The 20,793-nt window shown below is 36.7% G+C and overlaps 1 protein-coding gene across 24 annotated transcripts in view; it reads right to left on the bottom strand.

Moving 5' to 3' along the window:
• The window catches only part of CLOCK (clock circadian regulator), a 142,399-nt gene that overhangs the window by 60,588 nt on the left and 61,018 nt on the right, over positions 1-20,793 (bottom strand). For all 24 annotated transcript variants that reach the window (XM_078068660.1, XM_078068653.1, XM_078068646.1 and 21 more), the window contains 4 exons: positions 15,954-16,043; positions 13,536-13,595; positions 9,430-9,578; positions 6,261-6,352 (listed from right to left, as the gene is read on the bottom strand). In XM_078068660.1, the coding sequence (XP_077924786.1) occupies positions 6,261-6,352; positions 9,430-9,578; positions 13,536-13,595; positions 15,954-16,000 (348 nt within the window). In that variant the 5' untranslated portion in view covers positions 16,001-16,043. The remainder of the gene's footprint in view (positions 1-6,260; positions 6,353-9,429; positions 9,579-13,535; positions 13,596-15,953; positions 16,044-20,793) is intronic.

The following is a 20,793-nucleotide window of genomic DNA, read 5'->3' on the forward strand; positions in this document are numbered from 1 at the left end:
TCAATCAAAAGACAGGGTATCAGACTGGATAAAAAAGCAAGACCCATGGATATGCTGTCTGCACAAGACTCATTTTAGACCCAAAGACACCTCCAGATTGAAAGTGAGGGCGTGGAAAACTATTTACCATGCTAATGGACACCAAAAGAAAGCTGGGGTGGCAATCCTTATATGAGACAAATTAGATTTTAAACCAAAGACTGTAATAAAAGATGAGAAAGGAGACTGTATCATACTTAAAGGGTCTATCCAACAAGAGCTAACAACTGTAAATATTTATGCCCTTAACATGGGAGCAGCCAATTATAGAAGCCAATTAATAACAAAATCAAAGAAACACATCAACAATAATACAATAATAGTAGGGGATTTTAACACCCCCCTCACTGAAATGGACAGATCATCTAACCAAAAGATCAACAAGGAAACAAGGGCTTTGAATGACACACACTGGACCAGATGGACTTCACAGATATATTCAGAGCATTCCATCCTAAAGCAACAGAATACACATTCTTCTCGAGTGCACATGGAACATTCTCTAGAATCGATCATATCCTGGGTCACAAATCAGGTCTCCACCAGTACCAAAAGACTGAGATCATTCCCTGTATATTTTCAGACCACAATGCTTTGAAACTGGAACTCAACCACAAGAGGAAAGTTGGAAAGAACTCAAATACATGGAGGCTAACGACCATCCTACTAAAGAATGAATGGGTCAACCAGGAAATTAAAAAAGAATTTAAAAAAAATTCATGGAAACAAATGAAAATGAAAACCCAACTGTTCGAAATCTTTGGGATGCAGCAAAGGCAGTCCTAAGAGGAAAGTATATAGCAATACAAGCCTTTTTCAAGAAACAAGAAAGGTCTCAAATACACAACCCAGGGGCGCCTGGGTGGCTCAGTCATTAAGTGTCTGCCTTCGGCTCAGGTCATGATCCCAGGGTCCTGCGATCCAGCCCCACACATCAGGCTCCCTGCTCCACGGGAAGCCTGCTTCTCCCTCTCCCACTCCCCCTGCTTGTGTTCCCTCTCTTGCTGTGTCTCTGTCAAATAAATAAATAAAATCTTAAAAAAAAAAAAAAAATACACAACCCAACCCTACACCTAAAGGAGCTGGAGAAAGAACAGCAAATAATGCCTAAACACAGCAGGAGGAGAGAAATAATAAAGATTGAGCAGAAATCAATGAAACAGAAACCAAAAGAACAGTAGAACAGACCAACGAAACTAGGAGCTGGTTCTGTGAAAGAATTAATAAGACTGATAAACCCCTGGCCAGACTTATCCAAAAGAAAAGAGTAAGGACCCAAAGAAACCATGAATGAAAGAGAAGAGATTACAACAAACACCGAAGAAATACAAACAATTGTAAGAACATATCATGAGCAACTATATGCCAACAAATCAGACAATCTGGAAGAAATGGATGCATTCCCAGAGACATATAAACTACCAAAACTGAAACAGAAAGAAACAGAAAACCTGAACGGACCCATAACCAGCAAGGAAATTGAAGCAGTAATCAAAAATCTCCCAACACACGAGAGTCCAGGGCTGGATGGCTTCCCAGAGGAACTCTACCAAACATTTAAAGAACAATTAATACCTATTCTGAAGATGTTTCAAAAAATCAAAATGGAAGAAGGAAAACTTCCAAACTCTTTCTATGAGGCCAGCATTACCTTGATCCCAAAACCAGACAAAGACCCCACCAAAAAGGAGAATTACAGACCAATATCCCTGATGAACATGGATGCCAAAAATCTCACCAAGATACTAGGCAATAGGATCCAATAGTACATTAAAAGGATTATTCACCACGACCAAGTGGGATTTATTCCTGAGCTGCAAGGTTGGTTCAACATCTGCAAATCAATCAATGTGATACACCACATTAATAAAAGGAAGGACAAGAACCATATGATCCTCTCAATAGATGCAGAAAAAGCACTGGACAAAGTACTGCATCCTTTCTTGATTAAAACTCTTCACAGTGTAGGGACAGAGGCAACATACTTCAATATCATAAAAGCCATATGCGAAAAGCCCACAGCCAATATCATTCTCAATGGGGAAAAACTGAGCGCTTTTCCCTTAAGGTCAGGAACACGGCACGGATGTCCACTCTCACCACTGTTGTTCAGCATAGTACTAGAAATCCTAGCCTCAGCAATCAGACAACAACAATGCCTTTTATTCAGAAATAAAAGGCGTCTGAAATTGGCAAAGAAGTCAAACTCTCACTCTTCACAGATGACATGATACTCTGTGGAAAACCCAAAAGACTCCACCCCAAAATTGCCAGAACTCATACAGGAATTCAGCAAAGTGGCAGGATATAAAATCAATGCACAGAAATCAGTTGCATCTCTATACACCAACAATGAGACCGAAGAAAGAGAATTTAAGGAGTCAATCCCATTTACAATTGCACCAAAAACCATAAGATACCTGGGAATAAACCTAGAATATCCAATGGGAAACAGTCTCTTCAACAAATGCTGTTGGAAAAACTGGACAACAACATGCAAAAGAATGAAACCAGACCACTTTCTTACACCATACCCAAAAAAAAATTTGAAATGGATTAAAGACCCAAATATGAGACCTGAAACCACAAAAATCCTAGAAGAGAGCATAGGTAGCAACTTCTCTGACATCAGCAATAGCAACTTTTTCTAGATAGGTCCCCTGAGGCAAGAGAAACAAAAGCAAAAATAAACTATTGTGACACACATACACACACACGCAGAAATACACAATGAAATATTACTCAGCCATAAAAAAGAATGAAATCTTGCCATTTGCAACAACATGGATGGAGCTGCAGAGTATAATGCTAAGTGAAGTAAGTCAGTCAAAGACAAACACCATAAGATTTCACTGACATGTGGTATTTAAGAAACAAAACAAATGAGCAAAGGAGAAAAAATGAGACAGACCAAGAAACAGACTCTTGAGAACAAACTGATGGTTACCAGAGGAGAGGTGGGTAGGGGGATGGGTTAAACAGGTGACAGCGACTAAGGAGTACACTTGTGATGAGTAATAGGTGATGTATGCAATTCCTGATTCACTATATTGTACACCTGAAACTAATATAACACTGTATGTTAACTAACTGGAATTAAAATAAAAACTTAAAATGGAAGTTCTAGAGAAAGGGACAGTACCTTTTTATGGATCTGTATCTAAGATAAGGCTGACAGGGCACTAGCCCTTCCCTTGTAAATTACTGGAGAGAGTGGCCAGCTGCCAAGGGGAATGAGCTACATACTAGGAAATTACTTCACACAGATAAAACTTTGTAGAAAGATCTGATGAGGATAAATCGTCCTGATTTCCCTGACTACTCTCAAGCTACCCCCTTCTCTCCCAAGGATAAAAAGGAATATTCCTCAGGCAAGAAAGATAAAAGGGAGCCAGACAGGTGGCAGGGGAGGAAAGGTGAGAAAGAGCCAACACATAAATTTTAAGTTTCCCACTTATTTCATTAATTAGCTACCTGACCTTTGGACAAGCTGCAACTTCTCTGGGCCTCATCCATAAAATGAGCTGAATGATTTAATACCTTCTACTATCAGCTCTAATATTCCAAGATAGAGCCTATATTTAAAATTCTGCTGAAAATGGTATCAGGACTGCCTATCTGTAATCTGATCAACACAAGTGGCCAACAGTAACACAACTAGGTTAGTTGGATCAAGGTTGTAATATATACACACATTTATACATATCCTCCTTGTATCTTGTACATATCTTGGCATATTAATGTTAGAATATATATAATATATAGCAGCTAATATATAGTAGTAGATATATTGTACATGTAGTTAATATATAGTAGAATATATAATAGTTGTTAATATTCATTAAAATGCAAAAATGTCCTCAACATATTAATAAATAAATAAATGTAACACTTTTTAGGAATGTAATCTTAAAAGCTGTAAGGATAATAAGACAATTTATATTTCCAAAATTTTTAATATGTTCAAGTTTTCTCTGTTGCATATTACAATGTTCTAATCCCTAGATTTATTTATTTTTTATAGTTATCTACATATGTACTACCTGTGTCTTGACAAATAGTAAAAAAAAAAAATTTGGAGACAATCCTTCTCTGTTTAGCCTATTAGTGAATTTACCTTCATTAAGGTATTAAGAAATAAGTGAAGATATTATACAAATCTGTGAATTTATAAGAAATTTTTCACACCAATAAAGCAGAGCGGGTAGTTTATGATTAACATATAAGATCTTATTAAACCACTGCACTGAGATTATAATCATAAAATAAAAATTAAGGAGTGATTAAACGAGCTATTTCCTTTCTCCGTTTAGACATTAGTTTGTGTGTACTCTTTCATACATTACTTATATCTAACAAGATAATTTTGGACAACGTCAATGAGTTTAGTGATGAGTAGATGATCAGAAGGCTATTATAGACCACTCTTTTATGAACTTTAGAAGTAATAAAATAATTTTGTTATAGAAGAACACTTACCTTTTAGAGGAAAAAACCTTAAAATCAGAACTATTATTTGGTTTATAACTAAAGCGTCCACTAATTTAAAGAGCTAATTGCTGGTTTTTAAGCTAAAAGGTCTGTTCTTTGGCTAGCTTTCACTAGTTTCATGAGTGGCAGTGTGCACAGAGGCGCAGGCCATGGAAATCAGAGGCTGCAGGGAATCCTAGCTGAGCTACTTACTCTGTTACTTTGGGTAACATAATCCCTTTGTTCCTCGATTTCCTCATCCAAGGAAAGTAAGAAAGGGATACTAACAGAATATACTTCATAAGATTATTGTGAGCATTCACTGAGTTAATATGTGAAAAGCGCTCAGTTATTTTTCAGATTTTAAGCACAGCTATAAATATATATATAGTCCAACAAATTTTCATATGGTAACATTTCTGCTGAATATGTATTTAATCATCCAGCAATTAACTGTTCCATCTAAAGTTAATAACTCGTTAATTTGCAAAATACTTTATGTTGCTTTAGACTTTAGTTGATATACAAAGACACTTGCTATATAGTCATTACACATACATACATGACACAGATAAATGCTTACAGTCTAAAATAATATATCCAAACAAACAGGGTAAGAGATGTAAATTATTTAACAACCTCTAACATCCCTACCTCGACTGCTTTCCTCAGCTCTATGGCTACTTTGTTAAGTGTTTATTTTTCTTATCCTTAACTGTTACTGCCAAAGTATACCACCTCTGTTTCCTAAGTTTTTCTGGAAATTTGATACGGATCTGTGTATTTTGTGTACAAAGATGATACCTATATTATTCTACAAAGGAAACGATTAAAAAGTAGAAAAGTAAAATTGATAGATATGAGTGACTCAAAACTTTTGTGAATTTTATAATTGACTGTATGAGGTATTAAGGGTTTTCAATTATAAGCAAGTATGTTCTGAATTGTTTTCAGAAATAATTTTGTTACAGAACATTTCCTTTTAAAAGTTTCTACTTGAATTAAGAAGGGTTGCCTTTCAATGTATATTTCAATGGTTTAGTATTTTCAAAATACTTCATTTATTATCATTTTATATTTGTATTTAGGTGAATTTCAATTTGTTAAAAAAGATCCTTGGGGAGCACCAGGGTGGCTCAATCTGCCTTCAGCTCAGGTCATGATCCCAGGGTCCTGGGTTCAAGCCCCACATCGGGCTCCCTGCTCTGCGGGAAGCCTGCTTCTCTCCCTCTCCCACTTCCCCTGCTTGTGTTCCCTCTCTTGCTGTGTCTCTCTCTCTCTAATAAATAAATAAATAAAAATCTTTAAAGATTTATTTTTAAGTAATCTCTACACCCAACATGGGGCTCGAACTCATGACCCTGAGATCAAGAGTCGCATGCTTTACTGACTGAGCCAGCCAGGTGCCCCTCATAAATAATATTTAACATGTGATGAATAAAATACACTATTCTTCATTTGAATGTTGTTAGTGGCCTCAGGTAAAGAACTTGATAGCTATAGGTTTCTGACTTTTATTAAGCCTCTCAAAAATCATATAATACTAAAAAATATGAAAATTTAACATTACCTTACCACATAGTACTATTTACTTATAATAATTTTAATTGAAGATATAGTTTATTGATTTACAATGAATCAAGACTTTTCAATATTAAATTAATATTGTTAAAACCATACTAAAATTCGTCACCTCAACGATATCTTTTTCAAGGAAAATAAAACTTTTCAAAAATTAAATGTAGACATACCTCTAACATTAATTGTGTAAATTCTTCATTACTAAGGAATGTAGGTTTCCAGTCCTGTCGAATTTCACTGGCATCTGACTGTGCAGTGATTTCTGTAAAGATTATTTGACACATTAGTGGCATACTCCAAACACAGGGTAGGGGTAAGGGGTGGTACCAAAGTCCAACAAGTTGCCTTCTCTCCTCCCTATTTAAGATGAGAACCACAGGCAATAACATTCATTGGTTTAGGTAGGTATCAGGAGGCACAGGCTTGGGTGTGATGAAATACATGGACTAATGTGGCAAGTTATCTCCTTGGATTTGGTCTCTTGGAAATAACCAGTCTCTGGTTTTTCTTTGGGGAGCTTTGACAGCCTGTATTGCTGAAAGCCTAAGACTGCTTCCTGCTTGACATAATGACCAAATAAGAACCAGAACAAGCATATTAGTATCAAGCATTAGAAAGAAATTCTTTCTTCTCATCCTTCTCTTGACAGTCAAATGGTGGAATGTAGCTACAGCAGTCATAAGGACATGACTCTGGAGGAAAGGAGCCAAGGAGGTCAGTCAGTCAGTCTGCTTTTAACTAAGACGACTTTAGGCTTGCCTAGTACCAGGCAGAAAGATGCCTTCCAATCTGAGGTGCTCTATTCTGAACTAATCAAGGAGACTAAAATTTGGGGAAAAACTTTAAAGTAATAATCCCAGAGTGATTTTGCTTCTTAGTGGTAGGGAACTGGTCAAAAATCTGGAAATCCCTGGCTTGGAGCACACATTTTAACAAAATTATTAGTTTATTTTGCAACATTTTTCTAATGGATTTAGTTATGAGAAAGCTATTTATAAATGATGAAACATGAACTATTTAGGTAACAAATATTTTTTCCATTTTTAAATGTAGACATACTCAACCAGGCAAAATAAAAATCTATACATAGATTTTACTTTACAAAATATATTCTACTTTGCAGTGAAAAGTAGGGACTAATAAGCTGTTTTGATTTTGTATTACCAGATATGTAAACACAGGATATTAAATTGTCACCCAACATTTGGCATATTGGAAATGCCTGTACTACAATATGATGAGTAACTAAGAAGTCTAGCTACTAATTCTGTGGAATATAGTCATGCTTTTCAAATTCACACCAATTATATACACTGAGAAAAAGAATTTAAATCCACAAGCAAATCCATCAAGTTTAGTTACACAGGCTTAGAGTACTAATAAAAGTATTTAAGAACTCCCTTTCAATTTAAGGTAAATTTTTCTTTTGTGAGAATTATATACCCAATTTTGAAAACAAAACAACTGACCTACTGAAATGCCAGAATTAATCCTCTATTATCAGGGGCAAATGCATTCATACAATTTCATTTCATTCAGCAATCATTTATTGAACTGCAATGTCTGAGGGGATTGAGTGTGCTAACAAGGGACACTAAGGTTAGTGAGAATACTATTTGCAGAAGTAAAATGTAATGATAATGGTGACAATAAAAATGAAGACAAGTGATTTTGACACATTTACAGAAGAATCAACAGAATTTGGCAACTGTGATACAGTACTAAGAAAGGTGAAAAAAATCTGAAAGTCTTTTCAGGCTTGAGTCCTAGGGCCTGAAAGGGTAGTGTTGTAAAAATGTAAAAAGGAAGTTGAAAGAAAGAGGTGACTTGACAAAATGAAAATGAATTCACAGTTTCAGATGCACAGAGTTTGAGCACATGCAAAAGAAAGATCTAGAAGTTATCTGGAAACAAAAGACTGACAAGTTTGCATCTAAAAATACAGATATGGTAGTTTAATAGAGAGGCAACAGTTGAAGCTATGGAATGAGATAACCAAGGAAAAGAGTCTAGAGAAAGCAAAAGCACAAAAGGTAACTGGGGGGGAAAAAAGAAAGAGTTCAGTTAGGAATGGGAGGTGAAAAAAGAAGTACAGTATAACACAGGCCAAGGGGGAAAAAAAGCCAGTGGCAGATGGATTAAAATTTCCAGTGCAGGGGCACCTGGGTGGCTCAATAGGTTAAGCTCAATGGGACTCCTGATTTCAGCTCAGGTCATGATCTCAGGATCCTAGGACTGAGCCCCGAATCTGGCTCCACGCTAAGCACGGAGCTTGCTTGGGATTCTCTCTCTCCGTCTGTGCCTCCCCCCCACTCACACACTCTCTCTCTGTAATAAATAAATAAATCCTTTAAAAAAAATTTCCAGTGCATTAGGTATAAGAAAAAGCTATTGCTACTGTTTGATTGGCAGCAGAACAGGTGGGGCTGCTGGCATTTGTGAAATTAACAAAAATAATTTCAAAGAGGTGGTGGAGCATAAACCAGCCTGGTAATGCATGACTCAGTAAGCCCTGGAGGAGTGAATAAAAGTACTAGTTACAAATTCTCCTTCGGAGAAGTTTTGCGGTTTCATTTGCATCTGGAAAAGGAAAGGTCCTTCTACACGTTTTTCATCTATTATCTCTGTTACCAAAATACTCAATGTTCTTTAAATTGTTCATGACTCATTTAGTCAAAATGATTTTCTTCGATTAATAATCACTTTATTTTATAAACAGTGTTTCTTTCCTAGACATACACTGAAATCATCTTTTAAAATGGCATACAAGGCCCTCATGATGCGGTTTTTGCCTTTCTTTGAAATATACCCATTAAGTTTCCAACTCAACTATGCTCCAATTACACTGAACCCTCCCTGCTTTTCTGCTTTTGCACACACTATTTCCTATTTCCTCCAGGTGAAATGCTGTTCTCCTTACTTAATCTAAAAGGAGGACTCAGCTGAAAAATCAACCATTTTTAAGGCTTTCCTGACACATATTTTTCCCTCTGTGTTCTCATGGCAAGTTTATGGTTTACAAACACTACTCATGTTTTAAGTATCTGCATTGTAAATTAGCTGTTTACATGTTTGTCTTCCTTGGCTTGAGTTAACTGAGGGCCAGGACTGCTACTCTGCACCCCAAGAATATAGGATTTAGTAGGCACTAAATAAATGTTTGTTGAATGAAATAAAGAACATCTCAGGAAACCTTTAAAAAGGCAATTGATTTCTTTCTCTCAAAAAAAGGTGAGGAAGCATCCAATTTTAAGAATCACTGTCAAGATTCTATCACATTATGCTTTAAGGGAGACTCTGTTATTTAAAAAAATCCGTCTTATAAAGTTAAAATTTTACCTTTATGTTTTCGTAAAAAATCAATGCTCTTCTGCAGAACAGTAGATTTGTCCATCTTCCTAGCATTACCAGGAAGCATGGATCCCAGTTCTTTAATGAGAACATTAAATTGATCTCTACGTTTCTTTTCAGATTTGTTTCTAGATACTCTGATGGAAAAAAAAAATTAAGCAGCTTTCAAACAATCCATTTGATTACACACATAGTTTAATACAATGCTCACTTTGGATACAACTACATACCATGTACTTCCATCAATATAGGTGGTAATAAGTATTTATCCACGGGTTACCAACAATGTACAGTTAATTTTCTTCTCAGCTTATCACTGAAGAACTTACATATTAAGCATTTGGGAAACATGTTCTTAGGAAAATGCCAGTAAGACAAACCTCATTCAAATCTCAGGTTTCATTTAATCTAATATTTACCAGGAATATGTATTTTCCTTATTAGGTTATTATGAATATTACTGAGATACATTTGTGGAACTGCATATAATGTATAAATACAAATTATTCAAAATTACTAGTTAGGAGAAAGTTACCCATCTCCTGTAAGTTTTAAATTACAAACAAATCTAAAAATGAAAATCTCTCTACCCTCAGGCTTATCCATATAGTCTTCCTCTTTATTCCTGTATGCCAGGCTCCAGCACGGAGCTATAACCATTTGTTTGCATATCTCTCTCTCTCCATTAGGCTGTGTACACCTTGATAACAGAGCCCCAATTTTTTCATCTAAGCACTTAAGGGTAACAACTAACAAACAGTAAGCACTCAAAATATGCATGCCAAATGAATAATGAGTACTGTTGTATGTGAAGCAGCTAACCAGTAAACCAATATCGAGTGGCACCAAGACCTTCAGACAGTAAATACAATTATTTATATAGTAATTAATCATTCTATAATACCTCTAATTGTCTACTTTGTGAAGTTAGATTTTCTAATTCAGTTTTTGTTTAAGCAATGTATACTCATTTCCCAAAAGGTCAGAGGATAATTTTATTTATTTTTTGGTTTTCGGTAACAAAGAAGCATTTATTCTATATTAGTACTGGGAAAAAAATACAATGGTTCAAACCTCTTAAGAAACATAATAGATTCACTCCTTCATCAAACAGTGAGTGCTTGCTATAACAACAGAGACTATGCTAATAAAGGCTAGGGATATTGGGAAAAGACAAGCTCTTTCAAGAAATTTACCCAATTCCTACGGAAATTCAGAGGAACCAGAGATGGCATTCTCATGCACTGAACTGAGTCATGAAGGCGGAGTGAGAAAAGGACAGTAGTGGAGTGTATGCAAGGCACCGCAGGTACAGGAAACTTGTACAGGAATGAAAACCTATCACAAGTAGTTCAATCTCGCTAACATGGCCAATGAGTAGGCTTTCTGTGCCCCAGTATGCTAGAGCTGGGGGGGAGGGGGTGGGAGACATAAATGCTGGAAAAAATCATGAAGTTTTTATCTTACATAAAAGGATTTTAATTTGGGGCGCCTGATTGGCTCAGTCGGTTAAGCGTCTGCCTTCGGCTCAGGTCATGATCCCGGGGTCCTGGGATCGAGTCCCACATCGGGCTCCCTGCTCTGCGGGAAGCCTGCTTCTCCTCCCTCTCCCACTCCCCCTGCTTGTGTTCCCTCTCTCACTGTGTCTCTCTCTGTCAAAAAAATAAATAAAATCTTTAAAAAAAAAAAAAAAGGATTTTAATTTAATCCTGAAAGTCATGGGAAGGCACTGAAATGTTTTAAAGCAAAAAAATGATGGGAACAGAACTGCTTGTTAGTAAGACCATTCTGGCATCAGAGTGATGAAAGGATCAATGCTTGGTGAAACACATTCATTTAGCAAATACTCTTGAAAACTTACTGTATGGCAAACAAGCCTGGACACCACATGACCATTTAGGAGGCAAGTGCAACATCCTAGCCTATAAACCATGGCAGTGTCAGTGTTAACAGAGTGGTGTGGGTTTGAGGGTTAAGACACAGAACTATCCGTTTTAGGTAAATCAGACCTGGTTTGCAGTGGGAAGCAAAAGGGAAACCTAAGAGGATTCCCAAGTTACTGATAATGCTGTTTATTAATGTGAAATAAAAACATGTGATACCGGTTTTGGTGGACAGATGGTTTGGAGAGAATTTAGATACAATGAAATTGCCTGTTTCACATTTTAAAAGATATACACAAGAGGCTTAGATATGCAGATCTACTTATATTCCTTTATAAAAGAGTAAGAAATAAGCATTTGAGAATTAGCACGTATGAAGTATCTGAACACATGAATTGGGATAAAAATAAAAGTCAATACTCACTGCATACTACTGATGTGCTAGGCACTACTACAAGCACTTATGAAATCTCATTTATTCCTACGAGGTAGACTTTCTTACCACTTTTCATTTTACAGGTGACAACTCAGGCACAAAGGAGAACATGCCCAGTGCCAAACAGCTACCATGAAGTAATAATTCAAATCAGCCATTTTTATTCCAGGGGAAGAAAACATACAGAAATCACATATTGCCAACTCTATCACTGGATCACAACCACTAAAGCCAACTTCACTTCATATTACATTTAGGCTGGAACTTCTCAGCCCTTGTGATGACTTCACTGAGAACAGGCCACAGATGTTTCATTTTGAGGATGGGTATAAAACCCCCTTTGTTCTTGATTCAATACTAAGGTACTTGAACTCATCATTGTTTTAGTCAGAGCTCACTGTGGTCCTCCTTAATTCTGACAGTATAGTGAGGTTCTTTCTTTTTCTCCAATGTCTTCCAGAGCCACAGTATTTCTGGTTCCCTAAAAACATTATCAAACTTTCAGAGTCTTCAAAAATAGAATACACTTAGCTTACCTTATCCATCTATAAACTTGGCCTTTAAGACTGTCCAAGTCAATTCCTTACAGTTCTACCTCTTCATTCAGGCAAGACTGAAGAACTTTCCTTCACCAGATTGAAGTTAAGGGATAAGGGGTTGTCCTACATATTTTTAGCTTCAAATCCAGGTCTTTTTATTTCCTTGAATACATTGTATAGTTTTCCTCAAAATCTTCTTAGATATATTTTAATCATTCATTAAAGTATTCAGCAACTTACCTGGTTATTGTATTTTTCATATCCCAGTCCCCCCCCATTTTTTTGCTAAATACAGACATGTAAGAACTATTACTTATTACATGTTTATATTTGTTATCTGTGTATAATACAACAACCACTACCCTTGTCTAAGCACCCACATAGTTCAACACAGCTGGAAAAAAACAAACCCAGAAAGTGTTTACTACTCATTCTGAGGGACTATAAACTTTGCTATGATGCTACCTGGACCCCTCCCCCTCCTAATACTCTAATTAACTGCCAACACTCCTATTTAAGGTAGAAGCCCCCATCAGTACCACCATGGCTCTAGATCCCATTCCCTCACCTACTTGAGGATACCTCTCCAACAAGTCTTCCCTCCCTTTCCCCACTGTCTACTTTCCCTTCTATGGGAGAATGGAGGCATGTGGAGGTCACAGGGGCCTAGCCTGAAAGAACTCCCAATCGCCAAAGCTGAAACAATTTGAGCAACAAACTAAGAGAGCAGTGGAGTATATAACCTAGAGTATAAAATAAACACATGAGTCCATACAGACATAAAAAAATGGGAAACAATGTTTTTACAGAAATATTCCAAATGTGTGTAGATACCCCCTCCTATGGGAGGTGGAGCTTAATTCCCTCCATTCCTACTCTGAAGGTGGGCTACACTAAATAACTTGCTACCAAAGAACAGAGTAAGTCAAGCAGAAAAGAGTAACTATAATGGTGAATCTGGCAAACCCTACCTTAGCCGAGTGATGAAAGTTAACATCCTTAGTGATGTCTTATAGATATTATATACTCATAATATGTGATGAGATGAGCACTTTTACAGGATACTTTTATTTAAATTATAAACTGCATACTGATAATTTAAGCTTTTCCACCTTGCTAATATATCTAAGTTCTTAAGACAGACAGCTTTTGGAAATCACTGATTTATGATTTATTTACTTTTACATTTACTTATTTATTCATTTATTTACTATTTTACATCTTAAGTTGAACTACCTTTTTGCTTTGTCCTTGTCATCTTCTTCCACCAACCCATCAAAAATACTACCATCTTCTCTAAAAGAAAAAAGAAAGTGGATAGAGAAAATAAGAGCAAACTCATTAAGCAACAGCAATTCCAAAATGACATGTGAATCAAATCAGTTATATCCTAGGATTTTTGTAGAGTTAAAGGACTGTACAAATTCAAACTCAATTAACTGCTAACCTGTTTTCTAACAAGTATTAGAAAATTAAAGTTTATCCATGTTTAATTACATTTTTTAAAAGTTTATCACAAATGTGAATTTTAAAACTACTTATGTACTATATATATGACATGCTAAACCAGAATTTAGTTTAATCAGAGGTTAATACCTTGTTTCAAACTGTTAGTAAGCAATGAAACCTACAGAAAGTCAGTGTATTTGTCATATAAGAGCACAGCTCAAAAAATTTATTTTGAGACATTCTGTTATAAAACCAGAAATCATTCATAAACAGCACAGTATCTAGCATTTAACTTATATTAACACATTTCATTCATTACTGATTCATTTGACAAATATTTATTAATACTCATGTCCCAGGCTCTGTTCTGGACAAGATTACAGAGCACTGAAGCAGTTAATCAAACACAGAAATCCCTGCTCTCCTACAGCTTATTTTCTAGTAGAACGAAAAAAATTAAGAAGGGAATATATGATGGAAAGTTTTATATTTTTAAAAAAGGGGTGATTTTTTATTTACTGCGATGTTACTTTAATCTGAGTGGTTAGAGAAGGACCTGCTGAGGTGCGGACATTTAAACTGAGATCTAAGTGACAAGAGGGGTTGGTTATGGGAAGATCTGGGGGAATAGCATTCTAACAAATGAAATCAAGAGCACTGGTGGCTAACTCCTTAACCTAAGTAGCAATATTAAATAATTTCATATGAATTCATAAATTCACTATTCACTACTTTAACCACACCTTTCTGTGGCCTATAAAGGCACATATAGTGCCTGCTGGACCAACTGCTGAGAACATCTGCAAATCTTGTATCATAGAGCTCCATGTCTGGACTTTCAGGGTTCCATGTGTGCTCTGTAATTTATGAAAACTTTTGTATGTATATGCATGTTATTGAGGAGAGAGTCCATAACTTTCATGATATTCCCAGAGATAATGAACTCATATTAAGAGTCACTGCTTCTGTCTGAACACAGATGTTATCTCTAGATATCATATTGTCTAGAATGGGAATTGGCAATCATCGAGAAGCATAATACCACATATTTAATCTCTTAGGAGCACTGAAGGAACACCCTTTCTGAGGAGACAACTATACATAGAGCCCACCTGAAGATATGGCATAGCCCCAATCTATGGCAGTGCTGCAGAAGGCCTCTCTAAGGAAACTCCTGGCCCCTTAGGTCTTAAGTTCTGGTAGAGTATATATCTTCACTGTTTATCTCACAGTCAAGGGAGATAGGCTGGCCCCAGACGTCAAAGGTCACTTCTGTATACAACTCTAGCTACAAAACTCTTAAAGAATCCCCTATGGAAGAATCACACAGTACACTACAATAAAAATAAAGGAACTTTATTGTCAGACAGACCAACACAGGTCATAATTCCAGCTCAACACTTAATTACGTGACCTTAAACAAGTTATTCAACCTCCCTGACCTATCATTTCCTCAGCTGTAAAATTTCATGGATTATTGTGAGGTTAAATGAAGTAACATATAAAAAGTACTTGACAACAAAGAGCTGTCAAAGAGTAAGAGCTTAAAATATGTTACTGTATTTCATCAAATTAAAAACACCATTGATCTTTATAAAGACTTATGAGTATTTTATATGCCACCAAGACGGAAAAAAAATGCTACCAATTAAACTACGATAAGGCAATTGTAAGATGAAGCTCAGTGTCAGAGGTGTTAAAATGTAAACAAACAAACAAAAAAGTCTTAAAATCAAAGAAACAAGGTTTATCCTCCTCGTAAGAGTATGATTTAAAGACTAGAATCTTAACTAATAAAATCCTAATTATAGTTACCACTTATCAATCACAAATGCTAAATGCTTAAAGGGATGGAGTTAGCACCAATAGATAAGGAGAAAAAAACAAGACATAAAGAGATAGAAGATTCCATAAGATGCCAAGGAAACATTTGCCACTGTCACAATTTCTTTCAGAGGAGCTCTGACCAAATACTCAAAATTACAGTTCAAGATCTGTTTAGGACACAAACCATATGCTGCTGACTTTGGCTATAGATAATATCAATATGTCTTACTATTACAATGTTTGCTCAATACGGAAATTGAATGTAATAGGAATTATGTTTAAACATGAAACTCCTTTTATCAGTTTGATACAGACCATTACTCTAATAATAAATTTTAAAATAGCTTTATAGGATTCATAGCGTCTTTAAAAACATACCTGTCAACAATCGAGCTCATTTTACTACAGCTTACGGTAAACAACATAACATAATACGTTTTCGTCTTGTGGTAGACATTTGTACTTCTCCTTGGGTGGAAGGAAAAATAAACAGTCATTAGTTTTCAAAAAATTTACTTCTACAAACATAGTAATGTTGAGGAACACTGTAGGTTATCATAGAGAATTCAAATGTTTTGGTTTGTACCCAGGGCTGAAACATTATTTTCAAGCAAATAGCTGGGGCACATGTGAGGCTTCCTTCTAAAAAAGGAACACGGGGGAAAAAAATTGAGGATTCATTTTCTATTATAAAGTAATAAAAAAGGCTACTCTTAATATTTAGTATATGTATTAATTAGACTATGTAACTGTGAATAGGTTACAATTCAAAAAGATATGTACACCCCTATGTTCATGCATCAGTATTTACAACAGCCAAGATAGAGAAACAACCTAGGGGCCTATCGATATAGATGAATGGATAAAGATGTGGTGTGTGTGTGTGTGTGTGTACAGTGAAATATTACTCAGCCATAAAAAAGAATGAAATCTTGCCAATCTTGACAACATGGATGAACCTAGAGGGTATCATGCTGGGTGAAATAAGTCAGACAAAGACAAATTCCGTATGATTACATTTATATGTGAAATCCAAAACACAAAACAAAACAGACTCATAAATACAAAGAATAAACTGGTAGTTGCCAGAGGGGAGGGGAATGGGAGGATGAGTGAGCTAGGTGACGGGAAGTAATGTGTACAAACTGCCAGTTACAAAATAAGTCATGGGAATAAAAAGTACAGGACAGGGGCACCTGGGTGGCTCAGTCGTTAAGCGTCTGCCTTCGGCTCAGGTCATGATCCCAGGGTCCTGGGATTGAGCCCTGCATCAGGCTCCGGGCTCAGTAGGAAGCCTGCTTCTCCCTCTCCCACTCCCCCTACTTGTGTTCCTTCTCTCACTATGTCTCTCTCTGTCAAATAAATAAATAAAATCTTAAAAAAAAAAAAAAAGAAAGTACAGCACAGGGAATATAGTCAATAATACTGTAATAACACTGTATGGTGACAGATGGTAACTACACTTATCATGGTGAGCATGTGTAATGTACAGAATTGCTCAGTCACTGTTTATACCTGAAACTAATATAACACTGTATGTCAACTATTCTTTAATTTAAAAAATCTAATCAACAACAAACATTTGTTGAAAGCCTATTTTCTATTAAATAGTAGGCTAAGCTTTAGGGATACAAGGATAAAAGACACAGTCCCTGTAGGTAAAAATCTGCAATTGAATAGGGAGACAGATACCTAAATAATAATAATAAAAGAGAGGATATAGAGTATATAGAGGATATAAAGTATATAGAGAGGAGTCAAAGGAAATATTCTTGATGACAATGAGTTTGTCAGGTAGTCTAGATTGTTACTAAAAATATGGTGCAAACTACTGGGTATTTACCCCAAAGATACAAATGTAGGGATCCGAAGGGGTACGTGCACCCCGATGTTTATAGCAGCAATGTCCACAATAGCCAAACTGTGGAAAGAGCCAAGATGTCCATCAACAGATGAATGGATAAAGAAGATGTGGTATATATATACAATGGAATATGATGCAGCTATCAAAAGGAATGAGATCTTGCCATTTGCAACGATGTGGATGGAACTGGAGGGTATTATGCTGAGCGAAATAAGTCAAACAGAGAAAGACATGTATCATATGACCTCACTATGAGGAATTCTTAATCTCAGGAAACAAACTGAGGGTTGCTGGAGTGGGGGGTGGGGTGGGAGGGATGGTGTGACTGGGTGATAGACACTGGGGAGGGTATGTGCTCTGGTAAGCACTGTGAATTGTGCAAGACTGTTGAATCTCAGATCTGTACCTCTGAAACAAATAATGTAATATATGTTAAGTAAAAAAAAAAAAAAAAGAAGATAGCAGGAGGGGAAGAATGAAGGGGGAGAAATCGGAGCGGGAGACGAACCATGAGAGACGATGGACTCTGAAAAACAAACTGAGGGTTCTAGAGGTGAGGGGGGTGGGAGGATGGGTTAGCTTGGTGATGGGTATTAAAGAGGGCACGTTCTGCATGGAGCACTGGGTGTTATGCACAAACAATGAATCATGGAACACTACATCTAAAACTAATGATGTAATGTATGGTGATTAACATAACAATAAAAAATTTTTTTAAAAAAATTGGTGCAAAGACCATCAGCACTGGCATCATCTGAGGCCTTGTTAAAAGACAGTCCTACCGAATCAGAATCTACATTTTAACAAAGTCCCCATGTGATTTGTATGACCATTTGAGTATGAGAAAAATAGACTAGAGGACAAGAAAAGGTAGTATCTGAAAGGATGCGAAGCCACAAGAATGGCAATTTGTAAAGGCACAGGCCTTTATGAGACAAGGGAGCACCCTATTTGAGAAACTTAAGAGGTTTAGCATTTTCTTTGGAGAAAAATCTAGTCGTGTTACAAGTTAAAGTTTAATTACTAGAGCATAAAATGAGAATAAGAGTGGATAGAAGGGTGAAGGCAAGACAAGTAGAAAAGAGCCTTATTGGGATGTGCCTGGCTGGCTCAGGCAGTACAGCATGCAACTCGGTCTAGGGGTTGTGGGTTCAAGCCCCACCTGGGTGTAGAGATTACTTGAAAAGAAAAGAGAGAAAAGCAAAGAAAAGGAGGGAGGGAAGAGCTTTTTTTGTAAGGAGTCTCATATCCACACTGAAGGAATTAAGACTTAGTACTTTAAAAAAGGAATCATAAGCCTAAAATTTGTCATCCTATATTCTATAGTTTTTCTAAAGTGTAAGGCAGGTTTTATTCACACAAGATACTTATATCCTATAGTAGCGAATTAAATATTGAACAATCACCTTAATGCTAATAAAAACCCTAACAGTTTTGAGGCATGAGATATTCACTGTTTTCAAATGTACAGGCACGATGGAGCGAGCGAATGGTCCTTGCTCAATGATACTGTAGAGCCCATGTGGTTATGGCTACAGAAGTAAGAATGCAAAGGGCTAAGAGCTCTTAAAAGAAAATGAGTGTGGAGTCAGAGGTAAAAATAAAAAGAACTAACACTAGATAAGATACCGGTTTTAGGGGTTTTTTTTTGGTTTTTTAAAGATATTATTTATTTGACAGAGACACAGCGAGAGAGGGAACACAAGCAGGGGGGAGTGGGAGAGGGAGAAGCAGGCTTCCCACAGAGCAGGGAGCCCGATGCGGGGCTCAATCCCAGGACCCTGGGATCATGACCTGAGCCGAAAGCAGACGCTTAACGGCTGCGCCACCCAGGCGCCCCTAAGATACCGGTTTTAAGTGTCTGGGTCAACGTCAGCAGATGGAACATGGAATTACACAATTTGAGAGTTAGAAGAGACTTTAAAGATGACCTAAGCAGAACAATCCGGTCTAAGAGACATGCCTATCATCACAGTATTAACACAGGCTGGTTCTGTTACAGAACAAAAAGAACAGTGCAAAGGTAACAGCAAAATAAAGTTTCACTTTAAAGTAAAAAGGCCAGATCTGAGCCTTATGTGGCACCAAATATATGCTTCTTTAATTATCAAAAGGTAGAATATAGGACAAACTAGGAGGAAAAAAAAAAAAAGACCCCAAGAATTAGGGTTTAGACTGTAGGAAGGGCCATCCTAACTGAACCCAAAATGGTTTAGAAGATACAGGCCAATGCTTTATTAGGCTATTTTACTAACGTTGTTAACAATATGCTTTCCAAACATTTACTGCGCTGCTAACTGAACAACTTAAGACTATATGTTTCTCTAACAGTCTAGTCCAAGATACTTTTTTCTCCTTTCTAGCCAACTGACAGGGTATATTTAAGGGAAAGGGAAGGGAAGAAGTGAAATAGGCCCAACTAAGTACTCTAGAGCCAACTGTAAGGAGTTTCCTCTTCACTTCTTTAAATGGTGCCAAATTAATTTTCTCAAAACACAATGGTAATGGGGGAACAGCCAAAAGGTCTTGTTTTGGAACTACCCTAGGCCTCACATTTTCAGTACCAAAAAAACTATCCAGAGTCACATTTCCCATGCTAGGGATTCTAAGCATTCAGTTTTAAAAAAATAAGTGATGTCCCTGTACACAGCATGGAATTTCAAGTATATAATCCAATACAGGTCAAATTTTATTATTAAATTAAATAATAATGTCTTTTTTCTTGGGGGCTCAGGTCATGATCTCAGGGTCGTGGGATGGAGTCCCACACAGGGTTCCATGCTCAGCACGGAGTCTGCTTGTCCCTCTGCCCCTCCCCCTGCTTGTGCACATGCTCTCTCCCTCCCTCTCTCTCTAATAAATAAATTCTTTAAAAATCTTCTTTCTTAAATACTGACATTACTAGGCCAGCATGGTATACAATAATGTCTTTGAAAGGATCAGTTACAGTTACTAGAATCCAAAGTTCACAAATTAAATTACCAAGGATCAACTTTCAGCTAGGAATCAACCGCTCCTTTACATAAGCAACTTGAGCTCTAAGTCACTCAGTGATGACTTCCCAGCTTTCCAGTGATATTACTATTTTATGATGTAAAGGGCAAGAATGGCAGAAGTCTTTTATAAATATCATTTTAAAAACAAGCTTTAAAAAATATTTATGAGGGACCCCTGGGTGGCTCAGTCGGCTAAGCGTCTGCCTTCACTCAGGTCATGATCCCAGGAGTCCTGCATGGGGCTCCCTGCTCACCGGGGAGCCCACTACTCCCTCTGTCTGCTGCTCCCCCTGCTCGTGCTCTCTCGCTCTCTCTCTGAAAAATAAAATCTTTCAAATATATATATATTTTAAAAATA

Source organism: Halichoerus grypus, chromosome 3, assembly GCF_964656455.1.
Source record: "Halichoerus grypus chromosome 3, mHalGry1.hap1.1, whole genome shotgun sequence".
Lineage (NCBI taxonomy): Eukaryota > Metazoa > Chordata > Mammalia > Carnivora > Phocidae > Halichoerus > Halichoerus grypus.